This window comes from Macaca fascicularis, chromosome 3 (assembly GCF_037993035.2).
Source record: "Macaca fascicularis isolate 582-1 chromosome 3, T2T-MFA8v1.1".
NCBI lineage: Eukaryota > Metazoa > Chordata > Mammalia > Primates > Cercopithecidae > Macaca > Macaca fascicularis.
This window is the reverse complement of record NC_088377.1, coordinates 97082227-97105381: the sequence shown is the minus strand read 5'-3', so window position 1 is coordinate 97105381 and position 23155 is coordinate 97082227. Positions and strand designations below refer to the sequence as shown.

Sequence of the window (23155 nt, the reverse complement as noted above, 5' to 3'; positions counted from 1 at the left end):
GTTGGGACTATAGGCATGGACCACAAAGCCCATCTAATGTTTTTATTTTTTGTAGAGATAGGGTCTCCCTATGTTGCTTAGGCTAATTATAGATGTTAGCCACTGGGCCCAGCCCACCATTAAATTGACATTAATATAATACTAAAGTTAAACTATAGATTTGATTTGGATTTTACCAAATCAAATTGGATGCACTTTTTTTTTGTAGATATTTCTAAGAAATTAATCCCAAAGAAAGTGCCTTTTATTATTAGCTCCTTATAGTTACACCCTTCTGTAAGCCTAGCAACCACATGGCTGTTCTACATTACTATGATTTTGTCATTTTGAGAATTAGAAATGTAATTATTTAATATTTTACCTTTTTGGATTTTTTTTTTTTTCATTCAGCATAATGCTCTTGAAATCTATCCAAGTTGCATGTGTCAGTTATGTTTTAAATTCTTAAGTTATATTGGTATGGTGTGGATGTACCATAGTGTGTTTAACCAGGACATTGAGTTTTTTTCTTTAATGTAAGTTTAAAAAATCATAAAAAGGGATCAAAACCAGAGCAACAGCTAACACTTATTGAGTGCTTATTATGTGCCAGGTATTGTACTAAGTGGTCTACTGTATTCCTTTTTGTAAAAAACTAAAACTGTATATATTTTTTTTTAATAGTGGTAAAATATGTGTAACATAAAACTGAACATCTAACCATTTTTAACTATATAGTTCAGTAATGGTAGGTAAATTGACATTGTTGTACAACCAATCTCCAGAACTTCTCATCTTGCAAAGTCAAAACTATATACCTATTAACAGTTCTCCTTTCTTCCTAGCCCCTGACAGTCACCATTCTTAATGTTTCTGTGACTATTCTAGGTACCTCACATAAGTGGAATTATATGGTGTTTGTCTTTTTGTGACTGGCTTATTTTACTTAACATAATGTCCTCAAGGTTCATCTACATAGCATATGTCAGAATTTCCTTCCTTTTTAAGGCTGCATAATATTCCATTGTATGGGTATACCACATTTTCTTTATCCATTTATCCATTGATGGATGTTTAGATTGCTTCTACCTCTTGGTTATTATGAATTATGATACAGTAAATCTGTGTGTAAAAATATCTCTCTGAGATGCTGTTTTTAGTTCTTTTGGATATCTGCCAAGAAGTGGGATGGCTGGATCAAAACTTCTATGTTTAATTTTTTTTTTTGTTTTTGAGACGGAGTCTCACTCTGTCGCCCAGGCTGGAGTACAGTGGTGTGATCTCGGCTCACTGCAAATTCTGCCTCCCAGGTTCATGCCATTCTCCTGCCTCAGTCTCCCAAGTAGCTGGGACTACAGGTGCCTGCCACCACACCTGGCTAATTTTTTGTATTTTTAGTAGAGACAGGGCATCACTGTGTTAGCCAGGATAGTCTCGATCTCCTGACCTCGTGATCCACCTGGCTTGGCCTCCCGAAGTGCTGGGATTAAAGGCGTGAGCTACTGCGCCCGGCCCTATGTTTAATTTTTTGTGGGACCTACCCACTGTTTTCCATAGTAGCTGCACCATTTTATATTCCCACCAACAGTGTACAGAGATTCCAATTTCTCCACGTCCTTGCCAACACTTGTTATTTTGTGTTTTTTCCTTCTTGCAGTCATCATTCTTAGGTTGAATATATTTTTCTTTTTTTTGATAATGGATGTGAGGTGATGTTGTTTTGATTTGCATATCCCTGATGATTAGTGATTTTGAGCATCTTTCCATATTCTTCCTGGCCATTTGTATATCTTTTTTGTTGTTGTTTGAGATAGAGTCTTACTCTGTAACCCAGGCTGGAGTACAGTGGCATGACCTTGGATCACTGCAACCTCCGCCTCCTGGGTTCAAGCAATTCTTTTGCCTCAGCCTCCTGAGTAGCTGGGATTACAGGTGCCCACCACCACGCCTGGCTAATTTTTGTATTTTAGTAGAGATGAGGTTTCGCCATGTTGGCCAGGCTGGTCTCGAGAACTTCTGACCCCAAGTGATCCTCCTGTCTCTGCCTCCCAAAGTGCTGGGATTACAAGTGTGAGCTACCACGCCCAGCTCATTTGTGTATCTTCTTTGGAGAAGTGTCTGTTCGGGTTCTTTTGCCTATGTTTTAATGGCCTGGTTTGTTTTTGTTGTTGTTGAGTTGTAGGAGTTCTTTACGTATCCTGGATATTAATTCCTTATCATATATATGACCTGCACATATTTTTTCCAGTTCCGTAGGAAACTGCATTCTTATTTAATCATCACGACACCACTCTTACCTTTGTTTTGTAAATGAGAAAGCCGAAGTACAGAGACGTTCCTTAACTTTTAGTAACCTTCCACTGGTTGCATGGTTAGTATGTGGTGGAGCAGGAATTCAAACTCACACAGGTTGCCTCCAGAGTCTGTACTTTCCCACCACATTATTTACAGCCAATTTCTTGGCCAACTTTGTATAAAAACAAATGACCTTGGTTTCAATGATTAGCCCATGTGGAAGGCTTACTTTAAGAGGTAGGTTGGTCTACATTTTAAAAAAGTAGAGCTGGCCGGGCGCGGTGGCTCAAGCCTGTAATCCCAGCACTTTGGGAGGCCGAGACGGGCGGATCACGAGGTCGGGAGATCGAGACCATCCTGTCTAACACGGTGAAACCCCGTCTCTACTAAAAATACAAAAAACTAGCCGGGCGTAGTGGCGGGCGCCTATAGTCCCAGCTACACGGGAGGCTGAGGCAGGAGAATGGCGAGAACCCGGGAGGCGGAGCTTGCAGTGAGCCGAGATCGCGCCACCGCACTGCAGCCTGGGTGACTGAGCAAGACTCTGTCTCAAAAAAAAAAAAAAAAAAAAAAAAAAAAGTAGAGCTGATCCTCATTATTGGCAGACTTTGTATCATTCGTGAATTTGCCTACTTGCTAAAATTTATTTGTAACCTCCAAATCAGTGCTCGCAATGCTTTTGTGGTCATTTGTGGTCAAGTGCAAAGGAGTAAAAATTGAGTCACCTGATGCACATGTTCCCAGCTGATGTTAAACAACTGCTTTCTTGTTTCAGTTCTCATACTATAAGCAAGTGTCCTTTCATGGTCTACAGTATTTAGTGTCATGTTTTCCCCCACATTTTGGTAAGTTGTTTTTGGAGGCGGGTGTGGTGTTTTCACTGTTTAAAATGGCCTGCAAATGTAATACTGAAGTGCTGTCTAATGTTCCTAAATGCAAAAAGGCTGTGATGTATCTTGTGGAGAACAGACAGATGGTCCCTGACTTAACAACGGTTTGACTTATGATTTTTCGACTTTAGGATGTTGTGGGAGTGATACACATTCAATAGAAACCATACTTCAAATTTTGATTTTTGATCTTTTCCCTGGTATATTAAATGAATTTTTGACTTAAAATATTTTCAATTTATGATGGTTCTATTGAGATGTAATCCCATTATAAATTGAAAAGCATCTGTACGTGCAATTAGATAAGCTTAGTTCAGACTGAGTTCTAGTGCCGATGGCCATGATTCCCGTAGTAATGAATCATCAATACATATTAAATAAGGTATCTTTAAATAGAAGCACAAAAGGCCGGGCGCGGTGGCTCAAGCCTGTAATCCCAGCACTTTGGGAGGCCGAGACGGGCGGATCACGAGGTCAGGAGATCGAGACCATCCTGGCTGACACGGTGAAACCCCGTCTCTACTAAAAAATACAAAAAACTAGCCGGGCGAGGTGGCGGGCGCCTGTAGTCCCAGCTACTTGGGAGGCTGAGGCAGGAGAATGGCGTGAACCCGGGAGGCGGAGCTTGCAGTGAGCTGAGATCCGGCCACTGCACTCCAGCCTGGGTGGCAGAGCGAGATTCCGTCTCAAAAAAAAAAAAAAAAAAAAAAAAAATAGAAGCACAAAAAACACTACATTATGTATTGATTGGTTGAAGAAACTGTTGTTACTAGAAGCTTGCAGGAATCTATCTAACCCTGTGTTTCTCCTAGGAGCAATGGCTCAGTATCTGCTAATTCATTGTTTACGGCGGCCTTATAAAACATAACTTTTGTGAATAAGGAGAATTGACTGCATTTCTTAACTACCATTTAAATCAGTGTAACATGAAGGAAAGCCTCATTTATGTTAAATAAATGAACTGTTGTAGAGTCCCAGGGCATGTGAATCTGTGTTGTAATTCAAAAGGTCCAAGTGCTTTCACATCTGCCATATCAGCAACTCAGTGGTAGGTAGGGCTGGTCTATAGTCATTCTAGATAAGAAATCAAAGTAAGGAGAGGTTATGTGGGTTGCCCAAGGACACACAGATAGTTACTGGTATAAATGGTCCTGCAGCCCAATTTTCCTGCTTCATTTTTGGTGTGAATTTCCCTTTTCTGTTTTGCCTTTCTGTAACTATCATAGTAAGAGGAAGTGAATGCTTTTTAAGTACCTGTAACATACCATTTCCAGGGCTAGTCACTGATGGGTTTGATCTCATTTGTCTCAGCAACTCTTTGTAATAGGAGATGCAGTTGGCCCTCCATATCCCTGGGTTTCACATCCATGGATTCAACCAACTGCAGACTGAAACCTATGGATATGGAAGGCTGGCTGTACCAGGTCATTATATATAATAAGGGACTTGAGCAACTGGGGATTTTTCATCTGTGGGGTCTTGGAACCAATCTCTCACAGGTATGGAGGGCCAACTGTAGTGCAGTCTCGCCAATGACTAGACTGAAAGGAAGTTAGGTATTTCACCGAAGACTTATGTGTTAAATAGTGCTGATGGAATTTGAATCTTGATCCGCCAAAGAATATGTTCTTTTGTTATTTTCTGCAATTCTCTCCTAAATGTTTCGGAAGAGAGAATTAGCACAACATAAATGTATAATTCTCAGCCCAATTTACTAATGGTGTTGCAAAATATCTGATTAATGCTTCCAGCCATTTGGATTTGTGGTTTCATTTATGTGTACAAAATATTAAAAAGTTAATATAGAAATGTCTTCTCAGATCTGTCCAAGTTTAATTTGCTATGCCTTAAGACATAATTATTAATTCATAGTGTGAATTTGATTATTATAAATGTTTTCTTTTTAGTGTGAAAGAAAATGTCTTTATTTAAAGCCCGTGATTGGTGGTCTACTATTCTGGGAGATAAAGAAGAATTTGATCAAGGCTGTTTGTGTCTGGCTAATGTTGACAATAGTGGAAATGGACAAGGTAAGCAATTTACTACCATGCATCTTGGATCAAAGCTTTAAAGAGATCAAATAAGGCCAGGCACGGTGGCTCACACCTGTAATCCCAGCACTTTGGGAGGCCAAGGTGGGCAGATCACGAGGTCAGGAGTTTAAAACCAGCCTGGCCAATATGTTGAAACCCTGTCTCTACTAAAAATACAAAAATTAGCTGGGCTTGGTGGCAGGCATCTGCAATCCCAGCTACTTGGGAGGCTGAGGCAGGAGAATCGCTTAAACCCGGAGGTTGCGGTGAGCTGAGATAGTGCCATTACACTCCAGCCTGGGTGACAGAGCGAGACTCCATCTCAAAAAAAAAAAAAAAAGAAAAAGATCAAATAAAAATGACTTGCTTTTCAAAATGTATACTTTTTAGAACTTAATTGAACTATCTTAATTGTACTTAATTTTGAAGGTGTTTTTTTTAATAAGTAATAGGTAGCAGACTGATAACAATAGTCTTTCTGTTTTGTTTCTGTTCTGGTTTGTACTGATTCTGTCATATTGTTTGCTGGAATTTAGTACAAATTTTATGGCATCACTTCATTTGTATCAAAATTTGGAAAATTTACTTTTGTAGAAATTCTTTACAAGAAAAATACATTTTTTTTGGACCTGGAAACCATTCATACCATAATGAAATTATACTAGCTCTATTTGGTGGTAGAAAACAATTGTTAAATCATTGCTTTCATTGTCATATTATAATACTAAAACCTACATCCTAGCTTATTCTTATGCATCTTCATGCTTTTTAAGTGACCTTTAAAACAGTTTGATTCTATATTATTGTATCATTGCTATTTGAAATTTGTATTTGGTTTATAGTCATGGACTTTTTTTTTGGTAATCTAGATAGTCATTAGCCTCTTAAAAAGAAAACTTATTATAACTCTTCTTTTGTTTACTGCATATAAATATTATCCTCTTACATTTTTTAAAAATGGTTTTTCTTGTCTATAATTGAAACAGTGGAATCTGCAGGAAAATGTGAAAGGAGAAAATTGTGTTGGTAAAGCAGAAGAGTGGGAGTACTAAACTGCACTGAGCACCTACTAAGTTGTTTTGAAGGAAAGTTTGGTCCCTAATTTTCCACTGATAGGAGATGGGAAGGCCTTCTATTCAGAGGGTATTGGGAGGTTCCTCAGCCCTGCCTCTGCCCTCACTATTTGTTAAAGCATGTGATTCCCCAATTATTTGGCCATGTAAGAGTCATGCCACAGAAATACCTGCCAGAGAGAACAATTTCAAACCTACTTCTGCCCAAACTATCTAAAGTTCAGCTTGGTTGGAAACTATACTTACTGATTATCTGAATGACATACTGTTCACTCATTCATTTCTATTAGAGCTCCTTACTGGGGTGCCACCAGTAGGTTACCAATATGCTGAGATACTGCTTCCCTCATAGTTTGTGGTGAGCTGTGAGCAGCTTCCTTTGTTTTCTGAAGCTTGCTATACAAAAATCGTTACATATGTGTGCTTCACATAGACAAAAACACTGATCATTGTGTTCCAAAGCCTGGATACCTGTGTCATAATATCCTGGGGTGGTTATGATGTATGAAGATTTTCTATCCCAGACACATGAGGTGCTATAAGATTGTATTATCCAGGGGTAGGTGGGGTGGTGTGACTTAGGTATCCTAATTTTTGATAAGCTCCAAAATTGAATGCTGGCATTCTCAAGTTTGAGAATTATTTTTGTTGATCTTATAGAATGGAAAGTTAACAAGAGCAGTTTTGGATATGCTCTGTTTAAGATAGAAATGTCTAGTATACTGAATAGAGGTAGAGATTTGGGGATGAACAATATGGTGCTTGTGTTTGGAGATCTGAGAACAGGTGAAAATGCACAGGGAGAGAAGTTGAAATAAGAAGGGAGGAGGTATAGGACTGTAACCTGGAGAATAAGAGGATCAACAGGGGAAGTGTGAGAAGAGTAATAGATTCTGAAAAGAGCAGGCAGAGAGGCAGGAAAACTAATTAGGCTGGTACCTGCGAAGCAAGGTTTAGTGACATGAGGACTGAAAAGGTTTTTTTTTTTTTTTAAATTTCCTCCTCCTCCTCCTCCTCCTCCTCCTCCTCCTCGTCCTCCTCCTCCTCCTCGTCCTCCTCCTCCTCCTCTTCCTTCTTCTTCTTCTTCTTCCTTTCTTCTTCTTTCTTCTTTCTTCTTCTTCTTCTTCTTCTTTTTTTTTTTTTTATAAGACAGAGTCTCACTCTGTGGCCCAGGCTGGAGTGCAGTGGCACAATCTTGGCTCACTGCAACCTCCACCTCCCTGGTTGAAGCAATTCTCCTGCCTTAGCCTCCCAAGTAGCTAGGATCACAGGTGCCTGCCACCATGCCCAGCTAATTTTTGTATTTTTGGTAGAGACAAGGTTTTGCCATGCTGTCCAGTCTGGTCTTGAACTCCTGACCTCAGGTGATCCATATGCCTCGGCCTCCCAAAGTGCTGGGATTATAGGCATGAGCCACTGAGCCTGGCCTAAAAGTTTTCATGCTCTTTGGCAGCAAGTGGTTCATTAGTGTCTGTGACAAGAATGGATGCGTGGGCACAATGGTAATGAAATCTAGGTTTTCAGTGTATGAATGGGAAGTGAGTGGGAGGTGGGGAGACTATTTATGGCTCTTTAAAGAAACTTAGCTGTGAATGGAAGAAAGGAGGAAGATGATTTGGAGGCCATGAAGGGTCGAGGGAAGTGGGAAAAATTCAATGTAGGATAGAGGCTTTCATTGATGGAGCAGGAACCCAGAGAGGACAGTCAGAGATGAGATCAGGTGTACAGATGGAAGGTTAATCTTGAACAGATGTGGAAACTTTTTTCCACAGTGACAGAGGAAAGAAGGTAAGAATCTTTACAGATGTAGTGAAATTTGCGGGTCAAGTTGGAAAGTTGAAACAGTAATGTCAGTTGACCTCTACTTTTCTTTTAGGTGATCAGACAGTGAGAGAAGAGTTGCAGGGTTCCTGAAATTACTTTAGAAGAAGCCGAGTAAAACACAGAAAGATTCCTTGTTAATCTTGATAGTACAATTGAAACTGAACACGCCATGCATTTAAAGTGGTGCTTACTTTCCTAATTCTCTCAACTCAAGATTCAGACTCTTGAGAGAGATAGTGAGAATGAGGGGGAGAGAGAGGATCTGAATAATATCATTTAGATTATATGCCAACCTGTGGCTTAGAGGGAAAGTTTATTACTAGAATTGGAGTAGAAAGCAAATGAGACTAATGGCTTTTCATTTAATGCCTGCATGTTCATTAATTCCTGGGGAGTCCCATATTTAATTGTAGCTTGAAATCTGTGAGAGTCAGACTTATCTGAGATCTGGTTACTATAATAGTCCTGCAAAGTATTTTAATAATCATACATATACATTTTGTTTCAGTGGGTTAGCTTGTTACCTTGTGGACTTGGCCATCCTGACCTCCTCTTATCCCTGAAGATAGGGCTATATTGACCTATCCATGAGTCTTGGTTGTTTAGTGAGTAAAAGTGGGGATTTAGGGCAGACAGGATACATGGGAAGCTTAGTGGGGAATATTTTAGGAAGGTTTAGAGGTTTAAGTCTTCCCCAACCCTTCTGGACTCCATTATGACAGTATAATTCCATTCTTCCTGATCAGTGCCTTTACTTTTACTTAAGAAGGCTGGAGAGATTTGTCAAGTCATTTGTTATTGTAATTTAAAACTTAAAGAATCAGTCTCTGAATTAGCTTCTCAGTGGTTAAGCCCCACTGAGTTGTAAGTGGTGAGAAATGTTTCTGCAGAGTACCAAAGACCCTGAGTTTATTCTTTACCCTTAGATGACAATTTTGAGATTTAAACCTATCATTCTTTTATTTTAAATTATCCAGTGCCCTTCGATAAAGCTATCTTACTTGTGGTTTGGTGTTCCTCCTTGTTCAGTTGCCTATGGCAGCAGCTTTCCGGTCTACTAGAGTTTCACCTGCAGTGGGCACAGAGTCTCAGATGACTAGAGATGATAACTTGATTAATTGTTCTGTTACAATGTGCAGTGCTACTTAACCCCACCTAGAACATGAATGAGAGTGTTCTGTGAAAGGGCATTTATTTAAAGTGGCCCCCAAATACTGAAGGAGCTGAGAACCAAAGATTGAGGCAGACAAATCCAGTTTGTCAGTATACGGTGATTTATTAGGTGAACTTATGGGCAGAAATGTCCTGGGCAGTTGCAAGACAGGTAGCTCTCCACACCACAACCCCCAGGCCTAGGGCTTGTATCTTGGGGAATAAAAGTATACATGCTCTGGAAAGAATGTGTAGGTGGCTATGAGTGTCACAGCCTATGATATATACAGCAATATAAAGTGCTGTTTTGGAGGAAAGGCAAAACTTAATGAATAGGTGTTTCTGCATAAAGAGTAATACATCAACTAGAGATCTTGGAGGAGTTCTTTGACTTGAGTTTAGTCAGGAGTCACATGGCAGATTAGCATTTAAAATAAAGTCACTCTTGTCCCCACAAGGAATCTTACTGTTTTGTACCCCATTTCAGGTCAAGAACCAATTCCCATACTTTGGAGGCCAAGGCAGGTAGATGGCTTGAGTCCAGAAGTTTGAGACCAGCCCGGATAACATGTCGAAACCATATCCCTACAAAAAGTACAAAAATTAGCTGGGCATGGTGGCACATGCCTGTATTCCCAGCTACTCAGGAGGCTGAGGTGGGAGGATCAATTGAGCCTGGGAGGTTGAGGCTGCAATGAGCTGTGATTGCATCACAGTACTCAAGGCTGGGCAACAGAGTGAGACCCTATCTCAAAGGAAAAAAAAAAAAAAGAACCAATTCCAAATATGCTTGCATGTTTTCATGCCTGCAGTTTATTTTTTAGTGCTCATTTCTATATCAGTTATCTTTTTTTTTTGGCCACAAGTGGCAGGAAACTGATAAATTTAAGTACAGAAGGTACTGAAATGAATGTAAGATAGCTTTCCCAAATGCAGGCAGAGTTGAACTAAACAAGCCTTTAGTGGGGACAGGAATGGGCATGACTCTAGAGACCTTGTAAGTCTCCAGTATTGAAGTTCCCAAGATTATACCTCTCTCATAGGGTTATTATGAGGATTTTTTTTTTTTCTTGAGATGGAGTCTCGCTCTGTCACCCAGGCTGGAGTACAGTGGCACTATCTCGGCTCACTGCAGCCTCCACCTCCTGGATTCCAGCGATTCTCCTGCCTCAGCCTCCTGGGTAGCTGGGATTACAGATGCGCCACCACACCCAGATAATTTTTGTATTTTTAGTAGAGACAGGGTTTCAACGTGTTGGCCAGACTGGTCTCGAACTCCTGACCTCAGGTGATCCGCCTGCCTTGGCCTCCCAAAGTGCTAGGATTACAGGCGTGAGCCATTGCACCCAGCGTTTTTTTTTTTTTTTTTTTTTTTTCCCAGTGACAAGGTCTTGTTCTTTCGCCCAGGCTAGAGTACAGTGGCACGATTATAGCTCACTGCAGCTTTGAACTCCTTGGCTTAAGCAATCCTTCCACCTCAGCCTCCCAAGTAGCTGGGACTAAAGAGGCATGCCACTGCACCCAGCTTTGCATGGCATTCCCTCTTTGTCTCTGTTCTGTCCTCTTAAAGGACATTAATTGAGTTCAATCACACACCTAATTAACTGTTACCTCATTTTAACTTGATTACATTTGCAAAGACTCTGTTTCCAAATCAGGTCACATTCAGAGGTACCTGGGGTTATGACTTTAACATACCTTTTTTTGGGGGGACACAATTTAACTTATAACACCCATTCTATCATTTCCCCTTCTTGTACTTAAGATGAGGCATTGCTAATCAAGGCACTCTATCTAGTGACAACTCAGAATCCTTTTTAATACAGTGTTTTCAACAGCCATAACCAGTTATAGAGTTGGCCTCTATGATGGAATCAGTTTACAACATTTTACTAGTCCTTTGATAAAGGAGCTTGCTTTGATTGAGTTAAATTATGACTTCGATACCAAATAAAGGTTTAGGAAAAAATGCAATATGTTAGTACATTTGACTGTAGGGATGTAAAGCTATTTATGAAAGCTTGTGTGTTATTAAAATAAGTACACTTTAATTATACCTTCTTTGACACAGTGGCCTTTGTATATAAAGCAAGACTGAATTCTTTTAATTTTTAGATTTATCTTTTATACATTAGAAAGCTTATTTCTTAAGAGATTTGCTAATGTTTGTTTCTTCCTCTTTTTTTTTTTTTTTTTTTTTAAAACTCTCTACAGATAAAATAATTGTGGGTAGCTTTATGGGATACCTAAGGATCTTTAGCCCCCATCCTGCAAAAACAGGAGATGGAGCTCAAGCTGAAGATTTGCTTCTAGAAGTGGATCTACGAGATCCAGTACTTCAAGTGGAAGTAGGAAAGTTTGTTTCGTAAGTAAGCCCACTAATTCTGGTATTTTACTTGGAGTATGTCAATCCTTTGCTGGGTCACTTTTGTGCATTTTTCAAAGAAGACCATCCATGAATTAAATATATTTTCTGGATATTGTCACCTAGGTGTTTCTCATGTATGGCATGCTTTTTATGTGGAAGCTATACATTTAAGATATAATAATTTAGGGCCTTTTAATAGTAATAGACTTAAGATGCCTGACATTATCAGAAGCTTAAAGACAAAGAGATAAGCTTTTGAAAATAACCAAATAAAGAAATAAATAAGAAGTATCTACTTATTTAAAGTTATATAAGTGTCCATTTATAATTAGATGAAGTAGCAGATAACCATTACTTTTTGGTTCATAGCGTTGAGGTTTTAAAATGAATACTTATTTGGGGTAGAGAGACCCTATCGTTTCTTGAAAGAAGTCAGTTCAACCTAAGAAGTAAGTCTTCCCCCTACAAGAGCTTTGTTTCAAAGTACTTTATTCTTAAATCTAATTTATTTTAGAAAAACATTTATTAGTTTGAACTTTGGGTAATATGTCTGCTTTTTATTTACTGATTATATTGCTGATCCTCTTATTTTCATACACAAGCTGTCTTATAATTAAGCTTGCATTTCTTAATCATTTAAAAGTATGATGAACACTTATCAAGTAGCCAGAGTTGATTTGCCTCCTCTTTTTGAGCTCCCTTTTGCCTTTTTAAATCTGGGCAGTGCCCTAAGCTCTGGATTTTGGCATTCTGCATTTGTTTATCATAATTTATTGGCCCCAGGGGCCATTTGTCAGGGCCCTAACTCCTGCTTGAAAACCAAACAACCACTCACCCTCTTCTAGTGAGATATGTTTTATTCTGTTGGGAAGCTGTAGCTTAGATGCTTTAGGCTAGGATATGAGATGAGACTTTTATGCTTTGTGACTGATGTGGTTGGTAAATGTCTACTTCATCTAAAAGCAGATGATGATTAGGTGCCTATCATGTACCTGGGACATATTAGATGTGATGGATTTACAAAGTAAGGAGACAAAAGCATTCTTCCCTCTGAAAACCGTTTTTACCTTACCATTAAAAAAACTGAAACACAGCCAATAGACTTTCTGTATAGTAGTCTTTAAGTCTAGCCCTCATCTATGTGATCACATTGGAAGGGGAGGAAGTTAACGTTAATAAGTAGATAGAATACTAGGCCTTTCTGTGACATCATGCTCTTTTCCTGAGCATGGTGGAAAACTCATTTTGAATGTCCAGGGCACATATACAAAATTTCCAAAGGTGATACTGATTATGTGATAGTCATGTATATTTGCATTTTCTACTAGTAGAGCAAATTATGAGTATATATTAATTTTAACAATGTTTTACAGATGTTATCTAATAAGATTCTTATTTGTAAATAAGATACTAACACTCTGAAAGTTTAAATGATCATACGTACAGTAAGGTGCAGAGTCAGAACCCCCATCTAGGTCTGCAGACTTCGATTATAGTCCTTGCAATTTTGAACAGAGTCTGTATCAGGGGTTGCACACTGGAGGCCTGCTTGTACATGTGAGCCTGCTTTGTATTGTATTGTATTGTATTGTATTGTATTGTATTGTATTGTATTGTGTTGTGTTGTATTGTATTGTACTGTATTTCGAGATGGAGTTTCACTCTCATCACCCAGACTGGAGTGCAATGGCGTGATCTCAGCTTACTGCAACCTCCGCCTCCCAGGTTCAAGCAATTCTCCTGCCTCAGCCTTCCAAGTAGCTGGGACTACAGGCACTTGCAACCATGCCTGGCTAATTTTTGTATTTTTAGTAGAGACGGGGTTTCACCATGTTGGCCAGGCTGGTCTCGAACTTCTGACCTCAGGAGATCCACCCCCTTCAGCCTCCCAAAGTGCTGGGATTACAGGTGTGAGCCACTACACCTGGCTACCTGCTTAGTATTTTAAATTTAAAAGAGCTGTCAACATTTAAGAACCAAGAGATTTCACATAAAACCCCTGCTTTCTGGCTTTTCTTGAAAAATGTGGGGCTCTGGCCACAAGCCCAGAACCAAGTAATAGCCACCTCCTTTAGTCTGGTCTCAGTCTCCAGTTAATCACAGCCATTTACACCCTTTACTCATTAACAACCCCTGGCTTGATCCTTGAAAACTGAATTTAGGATCTCTAGACTGTGCCATGCTACTGTTTCTGGAAACCACTTGAGATAGGCTGGGAATCGTAGTGGTGATATTGGTAGTTTATTTCTATTTGAGATTTAGTCCAAATGGAAATATTTTCAATACTTTTAATAAAATTTCAGAGATGGAAGTGATATATATGCTACTTCTAACAATGGTTGGTGTTTTGTGATGTTTTAACCTTTACAAGATGATTTCACATTATTTTATTTCATTTCATTGAACCTTTTATTTTTCATGAGAAATAGGCTCAGGGAGATTTAAGTGACTTGCCCAAAGTCACAGGTGAATTAGTCAGAAAGCCAGGACTAGAACTTGGATTTCTTTATTGAAAGAAATAGCACTTAGGGAGGGACCTGAGATCTGACCTTTTTGTTGGAAGCTCTGTTGGCTTCAATCTGAAGGCAGTGCCTTGAGGCAGAGTACTTGAGCCTCTGGGTTGTCAGATTGGTTGTTTATCATTATATTTATTTTTCAGTTTAGAATGTTATCTAATGAATTGTTTTGTTTACTCACAGTGGCTGTGGTTATGAGATGGTTTTGAAATTATTTTACAACTTTTTGGTTATATCTAAAACTAATATTGCAAAACTTTAAAAACTTTCTCTGTTTTTCAGAGGTACTGAAATGCTACATTTGGCTGTGTTACATTCTAGAAAACTTTGTGTCTACTCTGTCTCAGGTAAGAAACATTTTTACCAATGTAGAATTTATATTACAAATTGGGCTTAATGTTATATAAGAATAGATATTCCCTAGTGCCGACTTGGTAGAGAACACAAAACATTTAGTTGAATATTTTCTTGTCTTGGTTAGCATTTTCCCATTTTTCATTTATTCTTTCAGATACTTAGACTATTACATTTTCATGGTCTACCATTTCTGTGTATACATATCTTTCTAGCAGAGGATTCCTCTTAATCACCTGCCTCTCCAGAATTGTTTCCAGGATTGCCTGTGACTAATATAGGCCAATTCTGGGTACTTAGGACACTTGAGTCTTAAGAAATGTTCTACAATAACAAAATTGATTAGATGCTAAGTCATAGTGGTTTGAAGTACATTTTCTTTGGTGAACCTCAAGTATTTTCTCTTTACAGTTCCAATTTCTTGGTTTTTGGTTGTCTTCACTTAGTCAGACTTCATCAGGTTTTATTCTCTGACATGGTTCTGTGGGTACAAGTATAGTATGTGGTTTGGTTTTTATTAAAATTATAGTATGTGGTTTGGTTTTCATTATATTTTATTTTGGCCTTTATTAAATGTAAGATATAACTTAAAAATTTTTATTTCAGTTATTAGGTAAGTTTAGTTCAAGTTGAGAGTTATTTTAATGGATGTCAGTGTTGGGGGCATTTTTTTATGGGTATGAGAAAACTAAGTGTCTGTGAGGCTGTTCCGTATACCAGAGATCCTCTCCTTTGGAGCTTGCTGTAAATGTTAGCTTCTAGGATTTGGATTTCTCAGACTTATTCTCTTGATTTGGGCTTTCTTTGTATTTTGCTTTCAATTTGAGTAATGATGCATATTTACTCACTGAGTTGGAAATTCTTAGGCAGTCTCTTTTCAGGGTGATCTTTCAGATTTCTAAGGCAGGCTTGCTAACCTGGCATGGTGTGTGGTGGACATCCAGTAAATACTTGCTGAATGAATGAATGAACAAATTTCTGGGTAGTGCTGAGGCAACTGACAGTGACTTTCTTTATTCTTCACCATGTGCTGTTTTCATCCCCTTCTCTGTTACACTATCATTTTATTTCCCACGCTGTTTATGTCAGAGGCCTGATAAAGTGTGCTGTCATTGATTTTATGGTAAAGGACATGGTTTCATGTTGCTCCTCCTAGTGACAGGGCATTTATTTAGTATGCCGGAGTAAATGGAGAAGGTATTATCATACGATATAGGTTACTTTATTGCATGGGTCTAGTTGTTCCTCTGTTTTTGACCGTAAGCCTGTTATTTTTCTAAGTGGGATACACAAGCCATGGAGGAGAACTTGCCTACAGTTATAGTTACCCAGAATACTTCTTTGGGAATTAGTTCCTTCTGAAGGCTCCATGGGGGGTGCTAAGCAGGGCAGAGAGGAGGGTATCTTAGAAACTAGAAATTTGATTAGACACTAGGCCTTCCCTGGTCTTGCTCCAACTATGGGCCAGAAAGAGACGCCTCTGGAGTTCCACTGGGGCTTAGAGCACAGACAAGGGATAAAATGTGTACTTATCAAAAAAACCTACTGAAAGAAACTGGCATAGTAGGTGACAATTTGTTTATGGCACATTGGTATCCTCCTTCAAGTAAGTGTTGAAAAAGAAAGTTATTTGCTATGGGAATGGTGATATTATTGCTCTTTTATTCTTTGTGTTCATTTAAAAGCTTTGTATTCTCTGGGCACCAAGAGTTGTCCAAACTACATTCTCTTTTGCCCCACCTCACTTCCCTTCTGTCTCTCATTTCTTCAGCCTCTTTCGATATTTGTGGGCTGACAATTTGTATGTTTTTCCTGGCTTGGCTTACATTGAGAAGCATGGGAAGTTAATGTTTTTGTTCTCTTGAATATATTTCTTGAAGTTCCAGACTGAACTTTTACCTAGCTTTTACTGTAACAGGGGAAGCACAAATATTTTCTAATTTAAGTGAAACCCCTAGTGTCAGCAGATAAATGTGTGAGCTGAACTTGACATCCTTTTTCTCAACTGCTCCCTTCTCAAATATTTTTTGTTTTCTAAAAAAGCTTTGAGGCAAACCAGAGGAGACCTTCTAAGGTCAGTCTCCTGGACATACCTAACAACCCTTAATAGTCAGAGGCTATTTTGCTAACTTCTTTTTGGTGGGTTATGTGTCATCAAATGTATGCTTAATATAGAGAAAAAACAGGGTCTTGCTGACCTGAAGTTGGCCTATCTTATCATACTCTGGTGAAGAGAAAGCATCACATGGCATCTCAGATTTCTTTCTGATGGGCTTCAGTTTCTGAATAATTGGTTACAGATGTGTGAGTGTAAGCCATACTGATTATGTTGTTTTAAATATTATTTTCCAAAAAAATGTGTACTTCTCAAGAAGCATTTAGTAAGCATCTGACATATTTATAGAATTTTAATGGTTTCCATGAGGAGGGCAAAAAAGATGTGGTTCTTTACTTTTGACAGGCTTATGTAATCTAACTTGGTTATTTAATGCAGTGCACCTTTACTTAATCTGTAATGGCTTTGCGTTTAACGTCCTTAGATTGCTCAGCAGTTACCTGAAATTGCACTGAAAACTGTTGTCAAAGTGACCTTTGATTTTCCAGAGAATTTTTTGGTTTAAATCAGATCTTGTTTAAGTAAGGCCTGTTGCATAAATGTTTGAATATTCATGTATTTTTGAATTGAAACTTTATAATAATTTTATGTAGACTATAATCGTATATGCTATATTCAGTCCATATATCCCAGGGTAAAACCTATGTAAATAACTTTAATATTATGTCACTGATGCCTTTTTAGGGAGAAAATGGTCAGAAATATTAGATTTCCAAATACTTATTTTATTCCAAGGTAGTTATCTAAGGAAAATTGTGTTTTTCTCCATAGTTGCATTATTAAGTTTTAAAGTGCTATTACCTGAAATTTAAGATGTATCAATGCATTTGGAGTTTTTACACAAAGCCTAATGTCATTTCATGCCAAGTTTGTTTAAATATTGGCTGCTGACACCTATGTTCATTGACATGAGTTCCTAATGTTCCTGCTTGCATTTTGGCTAGCAGGCATGTATATAAGTGCTTTTCTTATTCAGAGGGATTGATCTGGTTGTAGATGTTGTTAAAAGAAAAATCTTAGTCAAATGAAATTTAACAGTTTAATTGAGCAAAGAATGATTTGTGAATTGGGCAGCCTCTTGAACCATAGTAGGCTCAGAGAGACTCCAAATGGTAGAAGATGGTAGAAGCAGCCAAATGGTAGAAGCCAAATGGTAGAAGCCAATGGTACCGCAGCCAAATGGTAGAAGATGATTTATAGACGGAAAAAGGAAAGTGACAGACAGAAAAGGGTAAGTGATATACAGAAAATGGAATGAGGTACAGAAACGGTCAACTTGGTTACAGCTTGATGTTTACCTTATTTGAACATAGTTTGAACAATTGGCCTCCTTCGGCGAAAACTCAGTGATTGGCACAAGAGTAGGTTGCAGTCTATTTATACCTCCGTTTAGGTTATAGTTCACTATGTACAGAGAAACCTTTTGGCTGAACTTAAAATATGTAAGGAGGCAGCTTTAGGCTAAACTTGATTTAACAATTTTCCCCTCTTGGTCATCCTCTCAATTTTGAGAGATTGACCAAAACTAGTCATTGATGTCACTATCACCATCGTAAATGTTCTTATTTCATCTCAAAACCCACTGGGAAATAGCAGAACAGTGAGTTTTGTAAGGTTGGAACAAGGAATTCAGGTTTTTTTTTTTTGTAAAGGTTAGAGTAGAGGGTACTTCCTTATGCTGGAATGTCCTGTTTATAGGAGAAAAACAAAACCTGGTCTGTTCTAGGAGCTATGTGTTTCCTTGAGATATTAGTTTGATTGTGTCACATTTAGCGTGAGTGACTTCATTTTGTCTTGGTCTTGTCTGTTGGGACCTAGTGCATGAGGTTAGTCCAAAACAATGGCCTTCCATAATTTGATTTAGAAAATTTACCCTTTTAGTCAGATTCTCACATAGGTAAGTGTGACCAAAACTTAGGGCCTTAATTCTACTCTCAGTTAACATCAATTTTGGGTTTCTGATCTCAGGATGTCATTCATAGGTTACAGTACCCTCATGGTCACACATCTTTTTAAGCTCTTGTCCTAGTTGAAGAGAGATCATGTGGCACTCTAGAGATGGCTGCATGCAAACATTTAAAACTTTTGAGAGAATATAGCACACTAAGGAGATTACTATTTTGACTATCAGAAGGATAATACCTAGAGTTTGGAGCATGCTTCTTAGCCAGGGTCCCCATGAACCAAACCAACTAAAATTAAATAGATCAAAGAATGAGCTAGATAAAGAGTCTGTTCGTTTTAAATAAACAGTCTCTTCCTTAGTCCTCTACAACTGAATCTCTATAATGCCCAATGTGATGCATTTCTCCATGGTCAACAAGAAATGCCAGCAAGTGCACAGATACTGCTATTTAGCCAGTAAGTAATCTAGAGCAGTTCTATTATTTAGCATAACTTTCATAAGAGAATATAAAGTCCATTATGTGATTGTAGCCTTTAGGGTAGAATCTGCTATAAAGCCTATCATGAGGGATAAATTTCTAATCATTACCTCATTTACTTCAAACCATGGAAAAGGAGACCTAACAAATGATGCCTATTTAGAAGAATGAAGACTTATTGGAAATGTTCTCTTTAACCTATGATGTAGGTTAAGAGGAGTGGACCAGTGTCCTGTTTCTGACTGATTATGAGGCAACAAATGTGTCATTAAAATTTCTCACCTTCTCACCCGCATTAGGCCTTCATCTTTTATCTATTGTGGCATAAGATTATCCATGTATAAGGCTGGCTGCAAAATCCTTCACAAATGAAAGTATACCCTGTGAATGCACACAATAGACCCTCTTTTCACTTCTATTGCTCATGGAAGCATAAGCAAGAAAAAAATAGGTAGAACTCTCCTGATAGCAGAAAAGTCTTGATCCGTGATCTTGAGAAAAAGCTGTCTGTATCATGGATGCCATCTTCTTCTGGGGAGAAACTTTCCTGTTTAGCTTTACTTTAAGATTTCCAATGTGTATACAGTTCCAAGAGTGGAGGGGCCCTTTTGAGTTGTGAGATTATTAGCTCAAAATTTCAAGGTCGCAAAGTTTTGCTGCAATGTAGATGTTAAGGGCAGCCTTTCTCTGGTATTCTCAGAAGATTCAATCTTGGGTTCTAGAATTTGAAGGGATTGATTTTCCTCAGTAAGTGGACTGAGAAGAGCTTTCTTTACCTGATGAAAATATACTTTGACAAATAGAGCTAATGTTATCAGCCCTCTTGCATGGGAAAGCTTTTATACAACCAGAAAACATGCATTGAAAATGACAATTGAATGAAATCTTTCTATAAGTGTTTAAATGGCTCATCAGCTAGCAGAAATGTACCTGAAATTTTGGTTGTCTTTCCAGGAATATGGGTTTGACAAAGCAAACATTGGTTGTAAACTATTTTAGCAATATGGAACAGTCACCACACCAATTAATACCTTTTTTTTTTTTTAAAATTTAAGTTCTAGGGTACATGTGCACAACGTGCAGATTTGTTATATAGTATACATGTGCCATGTTGGTTTGCTGCACCCATTAACTTGTGATTTACATTAGGTATTTCTCCTCATGCTATCCCTCCCCCTGCCCTCCACCCCATGACAGGCCCCAGTATGTGATGTTCCTGCCCTGTGTTCAAGTGTTCTCATTGTTCAATTCCCAGTTATGAGTGAGAACATGCAGTGTTTGGTTTCCTGTCCTTGTGATAGTTTGCTCAGAATGATGGTTTCCAGCTTCATCCATGTCCCTGCAAAGGACGTGAACTCATTCTTTTTTATGACTATGTAGTATTCCATGGTGTATATGGGCCACATTTTCTTGATCCAGTCTATTATTGTTGGACATTTGGGTTAGTTCCAAGTCTTTGCTATTGTGAATAGTGCTGCAGAAAATATATGTGTACATGTGTCTTTATAGTAGCATGATTTATAATCCTTTGGGTATATACCCAGTAATGGGATCACTGGGTCAAATGGTATTACTGGTTCCAGATCCTTGAGGAATTGCCACACTATCTTCCACAATGGTTGAACTAGTTTACAGTCCCAACTACAGTGTAAAACCGTTCCTGTTTCTTCACATCCTCTCCAGCATCTGTTGCTTCCTGACTTTTTAATGATCGTCATTCTAACTGGTGTGAGATGGTATCTCATTGTGGTTTTGATTTGCATTTCTCTGATGACCAGTGATGATGAGCATTTTTTCATGTGTCTGTTGGCTGCATAGATGTCTTCTTTTGAGAAGTGTCTGTTCATATTCTTTGCCCACTTTTTTGTAGGGTTGTTTGTTTTTTTCTTGTAAATTTGTTTAAGTTCTTTGTAGATTCTGGATATTAGTGCTTTGTCAGATGGGTAGATTGCAAAAATTTTCTCCCATTCTGTAGGTTGCCTGTTCACTCTGATGGTAGTTTCTTTTGCTGTGCAGAAGCTCTTTAGTTTAATTAGGTCTCATTTGTCAATTTTGGCTTTTGTTGCCATTGCTTTTGGTGTTTTAATCATGAAGTCCTTGCCCATGCCTATGTCCTGAGTGGTATTGCCTAGGTTTTCTTCTAGGGTTTTTATGGTTTTGGGTCTAACATTTAAGTCTCTAATCCATCTTGAATTAATTTTGTATAAGGTGTAAGGAAGGGATCCAGTTTCAACTTTCTGCATATGGCTAGCCAGTTTTCCCAGCATCGTTTATTAAATAGGGAATCCTTACCCCATTTCTTGTTTTTGTCAGGTTTGTCAAAGGTTGGATGTTTGTAGATGTGTGGTGTTATATCTGAGGACTCTGTTCTGTTCCATTGGTCTATATCTCTGTTTTGGTACCAGTACCATGCTGTTTTGGTTACTGTAGCCTTGTAGTATAGTTTGAAGTCAGGTAGCGTGATGCCTGCAGTTTGTTCTTTTTGCTTAGGATTGTCTTGGCAATGCAGGTTCTTTTTTTGGTTCCATATGAACTTTAAAGTGGTTTTTTCCAATTCTGTGAAGAAAGTCATTGGTAGCTTGATGGTGATGGCATTGAATCTATAAATTACCTTGGGCAATGTGACCATTTTGACTATATTGATTCTTCCTATCCATGAGCATGGAATGTTCTTCCATTTGTTTGTGTCTTCTTGTATTTCGTTGAGCAGTGGTTTGTAGTTCTCCTTGAAGAGGTCCTTCACATCCCTTGTAAGTTGGATTCCTAGGTATTTTGTTCTCTTTGAAGCAATTGTGAATGGGAGTTCACTCATGATTTGGCTCTCTGTCTGTTATTGGTGTATAGGAATGCTTGTGATTTTTGCACATTGACTTTGTATCCTGAGACTTTGCTGAAGTTGCTTATCATGGTAAGGAGATTTTGGGCTGAGACGATGGGGTTTTCTTTTTTTTTTTTGAGACGGAGTCTCGCTATGTCGCCCAGGGTTTTCTAAATATACAATCATGTCAGCTGTAAACAGGGACAATTTTATTTCCTCTTTTCCTAATTGAATACCCTTTATTTCTTTCTCCTGCCTGATTGCCCTGGCCAGAACTTCCAACACTATGTTGAATAGGGCATCCCTGTCTTGTGCCAATTTTCAAAGGGAATGCTTCCAGTTTTTGCCCGTTCAGTATGACATTGGCTGTGGGTTTTTCATAAGTAGCTCTTACTATTTTGAGACACGTTCCATCAATACCTAGTTTATTTGAGCATGAAGTTTATAAGTTTATTATTAGCATAATGGGCTGTTGAATTTTGTAGAGGGCTTTTCTGCATCTATTGAGATAATTACGTGGTTTTTGTCATTGGTTCTGTTTATATGATGGATTTATGTTTATTGATTTGCGTATGTTGAACCAGCCTTGCATCCCAGGGATGAAAGTCGATTTGATCGTGGTGGATGACCTTTTTGATGTGCTGCTGGATTCGGTTTGCTGGTATTTTATTGAGGATTTTTGTGTCGATGTTCATAAGGAATATTGGTCTAAATTTTTTTGTTTTTGTTTTTGTGTCTCTGCCAGGCTTTGGTATCAGGATGATACTTGCCTCATAAAATGAGTTAGGGAGGATTCCTTCTTTTTCTGTTGGTTGGAATAGTTTCAGAAGGTATGGTACCAGCTCCTCTTTGTACCTATTATAGAATTCAGCTATGAATCCATCTGGTCCTGGACGTTTTTTGGTTGGTAGGCTCTTAATTATTGTCTCAATTTCAGAACCTGTATTGGTCTATTCAGAGATTCAACTTCTTCCTGGTTTAGTCTTGGGAGGGTGTATGTGTCCAGGAATTTTTCAGTTTCTTCTGGATTTTCTGGTTTATTTGCATAGAGGTGTTTATAGTATTCTCTGATGGTAGTTTGTATTTCTGTGGGATTGGTGGTGATATCCCCCTTATAATTTTTTGTTGCATCTATTTGATTCTTCTGTCTTTTCTTCTTTATCGGTCTTGCTAGTGGTCTATCAATTTTGTTGATCTTTTCAAAAAACCAGCTCCTGGATTCATTGATTTTTTTGAAGGATTTTTTGTGTCTCTATCTCTTTCAGTTCTACTCTGATCTTAGTTATTTCTTGCCTTCTGTTAGCTTTGGAATATGTTTGCTCTTTTGATTTTTTTGAAGGATTTTTTGTGTCT

At 38.3% G+C, this 23155-nt stretch overlaps 1 protein-coding gene across 7 annotated transcripts in view; it reads left to right on the top strand.

Annotated features, from left to right (window-relative positions):
• The window catches only part of BBS9 (Bardet-Biedl syndrome 9), a 489942-nt gene that overhangs the window by 12377 nt on the left and 454410 nt on the right, over positions 1 to 23155 (top strand). For all 7 annotated transcript variants that reach the window (XM_045387644.3, XM_065542147.2, XM_005549820.5 and 4 more), the window contains 3 exons: positions 5072 to 5194; positions 11461 to 11611; positions 14413 to 14477. In XM_045387644.3, the coding sequence (XP_045243579.1) occupies positions 5083 to 5194; positions 11461 to 11611; positions 14413 to 14477 (328 nt within the window). In that variant the 5' untranslated portion in view covers positions 5072 to 5082. The remainder of the gene's footprint in view (positions 1 to 5071; positions 5195 to 11460; positions 11612 to 14412; positions 14478 to 23155) is intronic.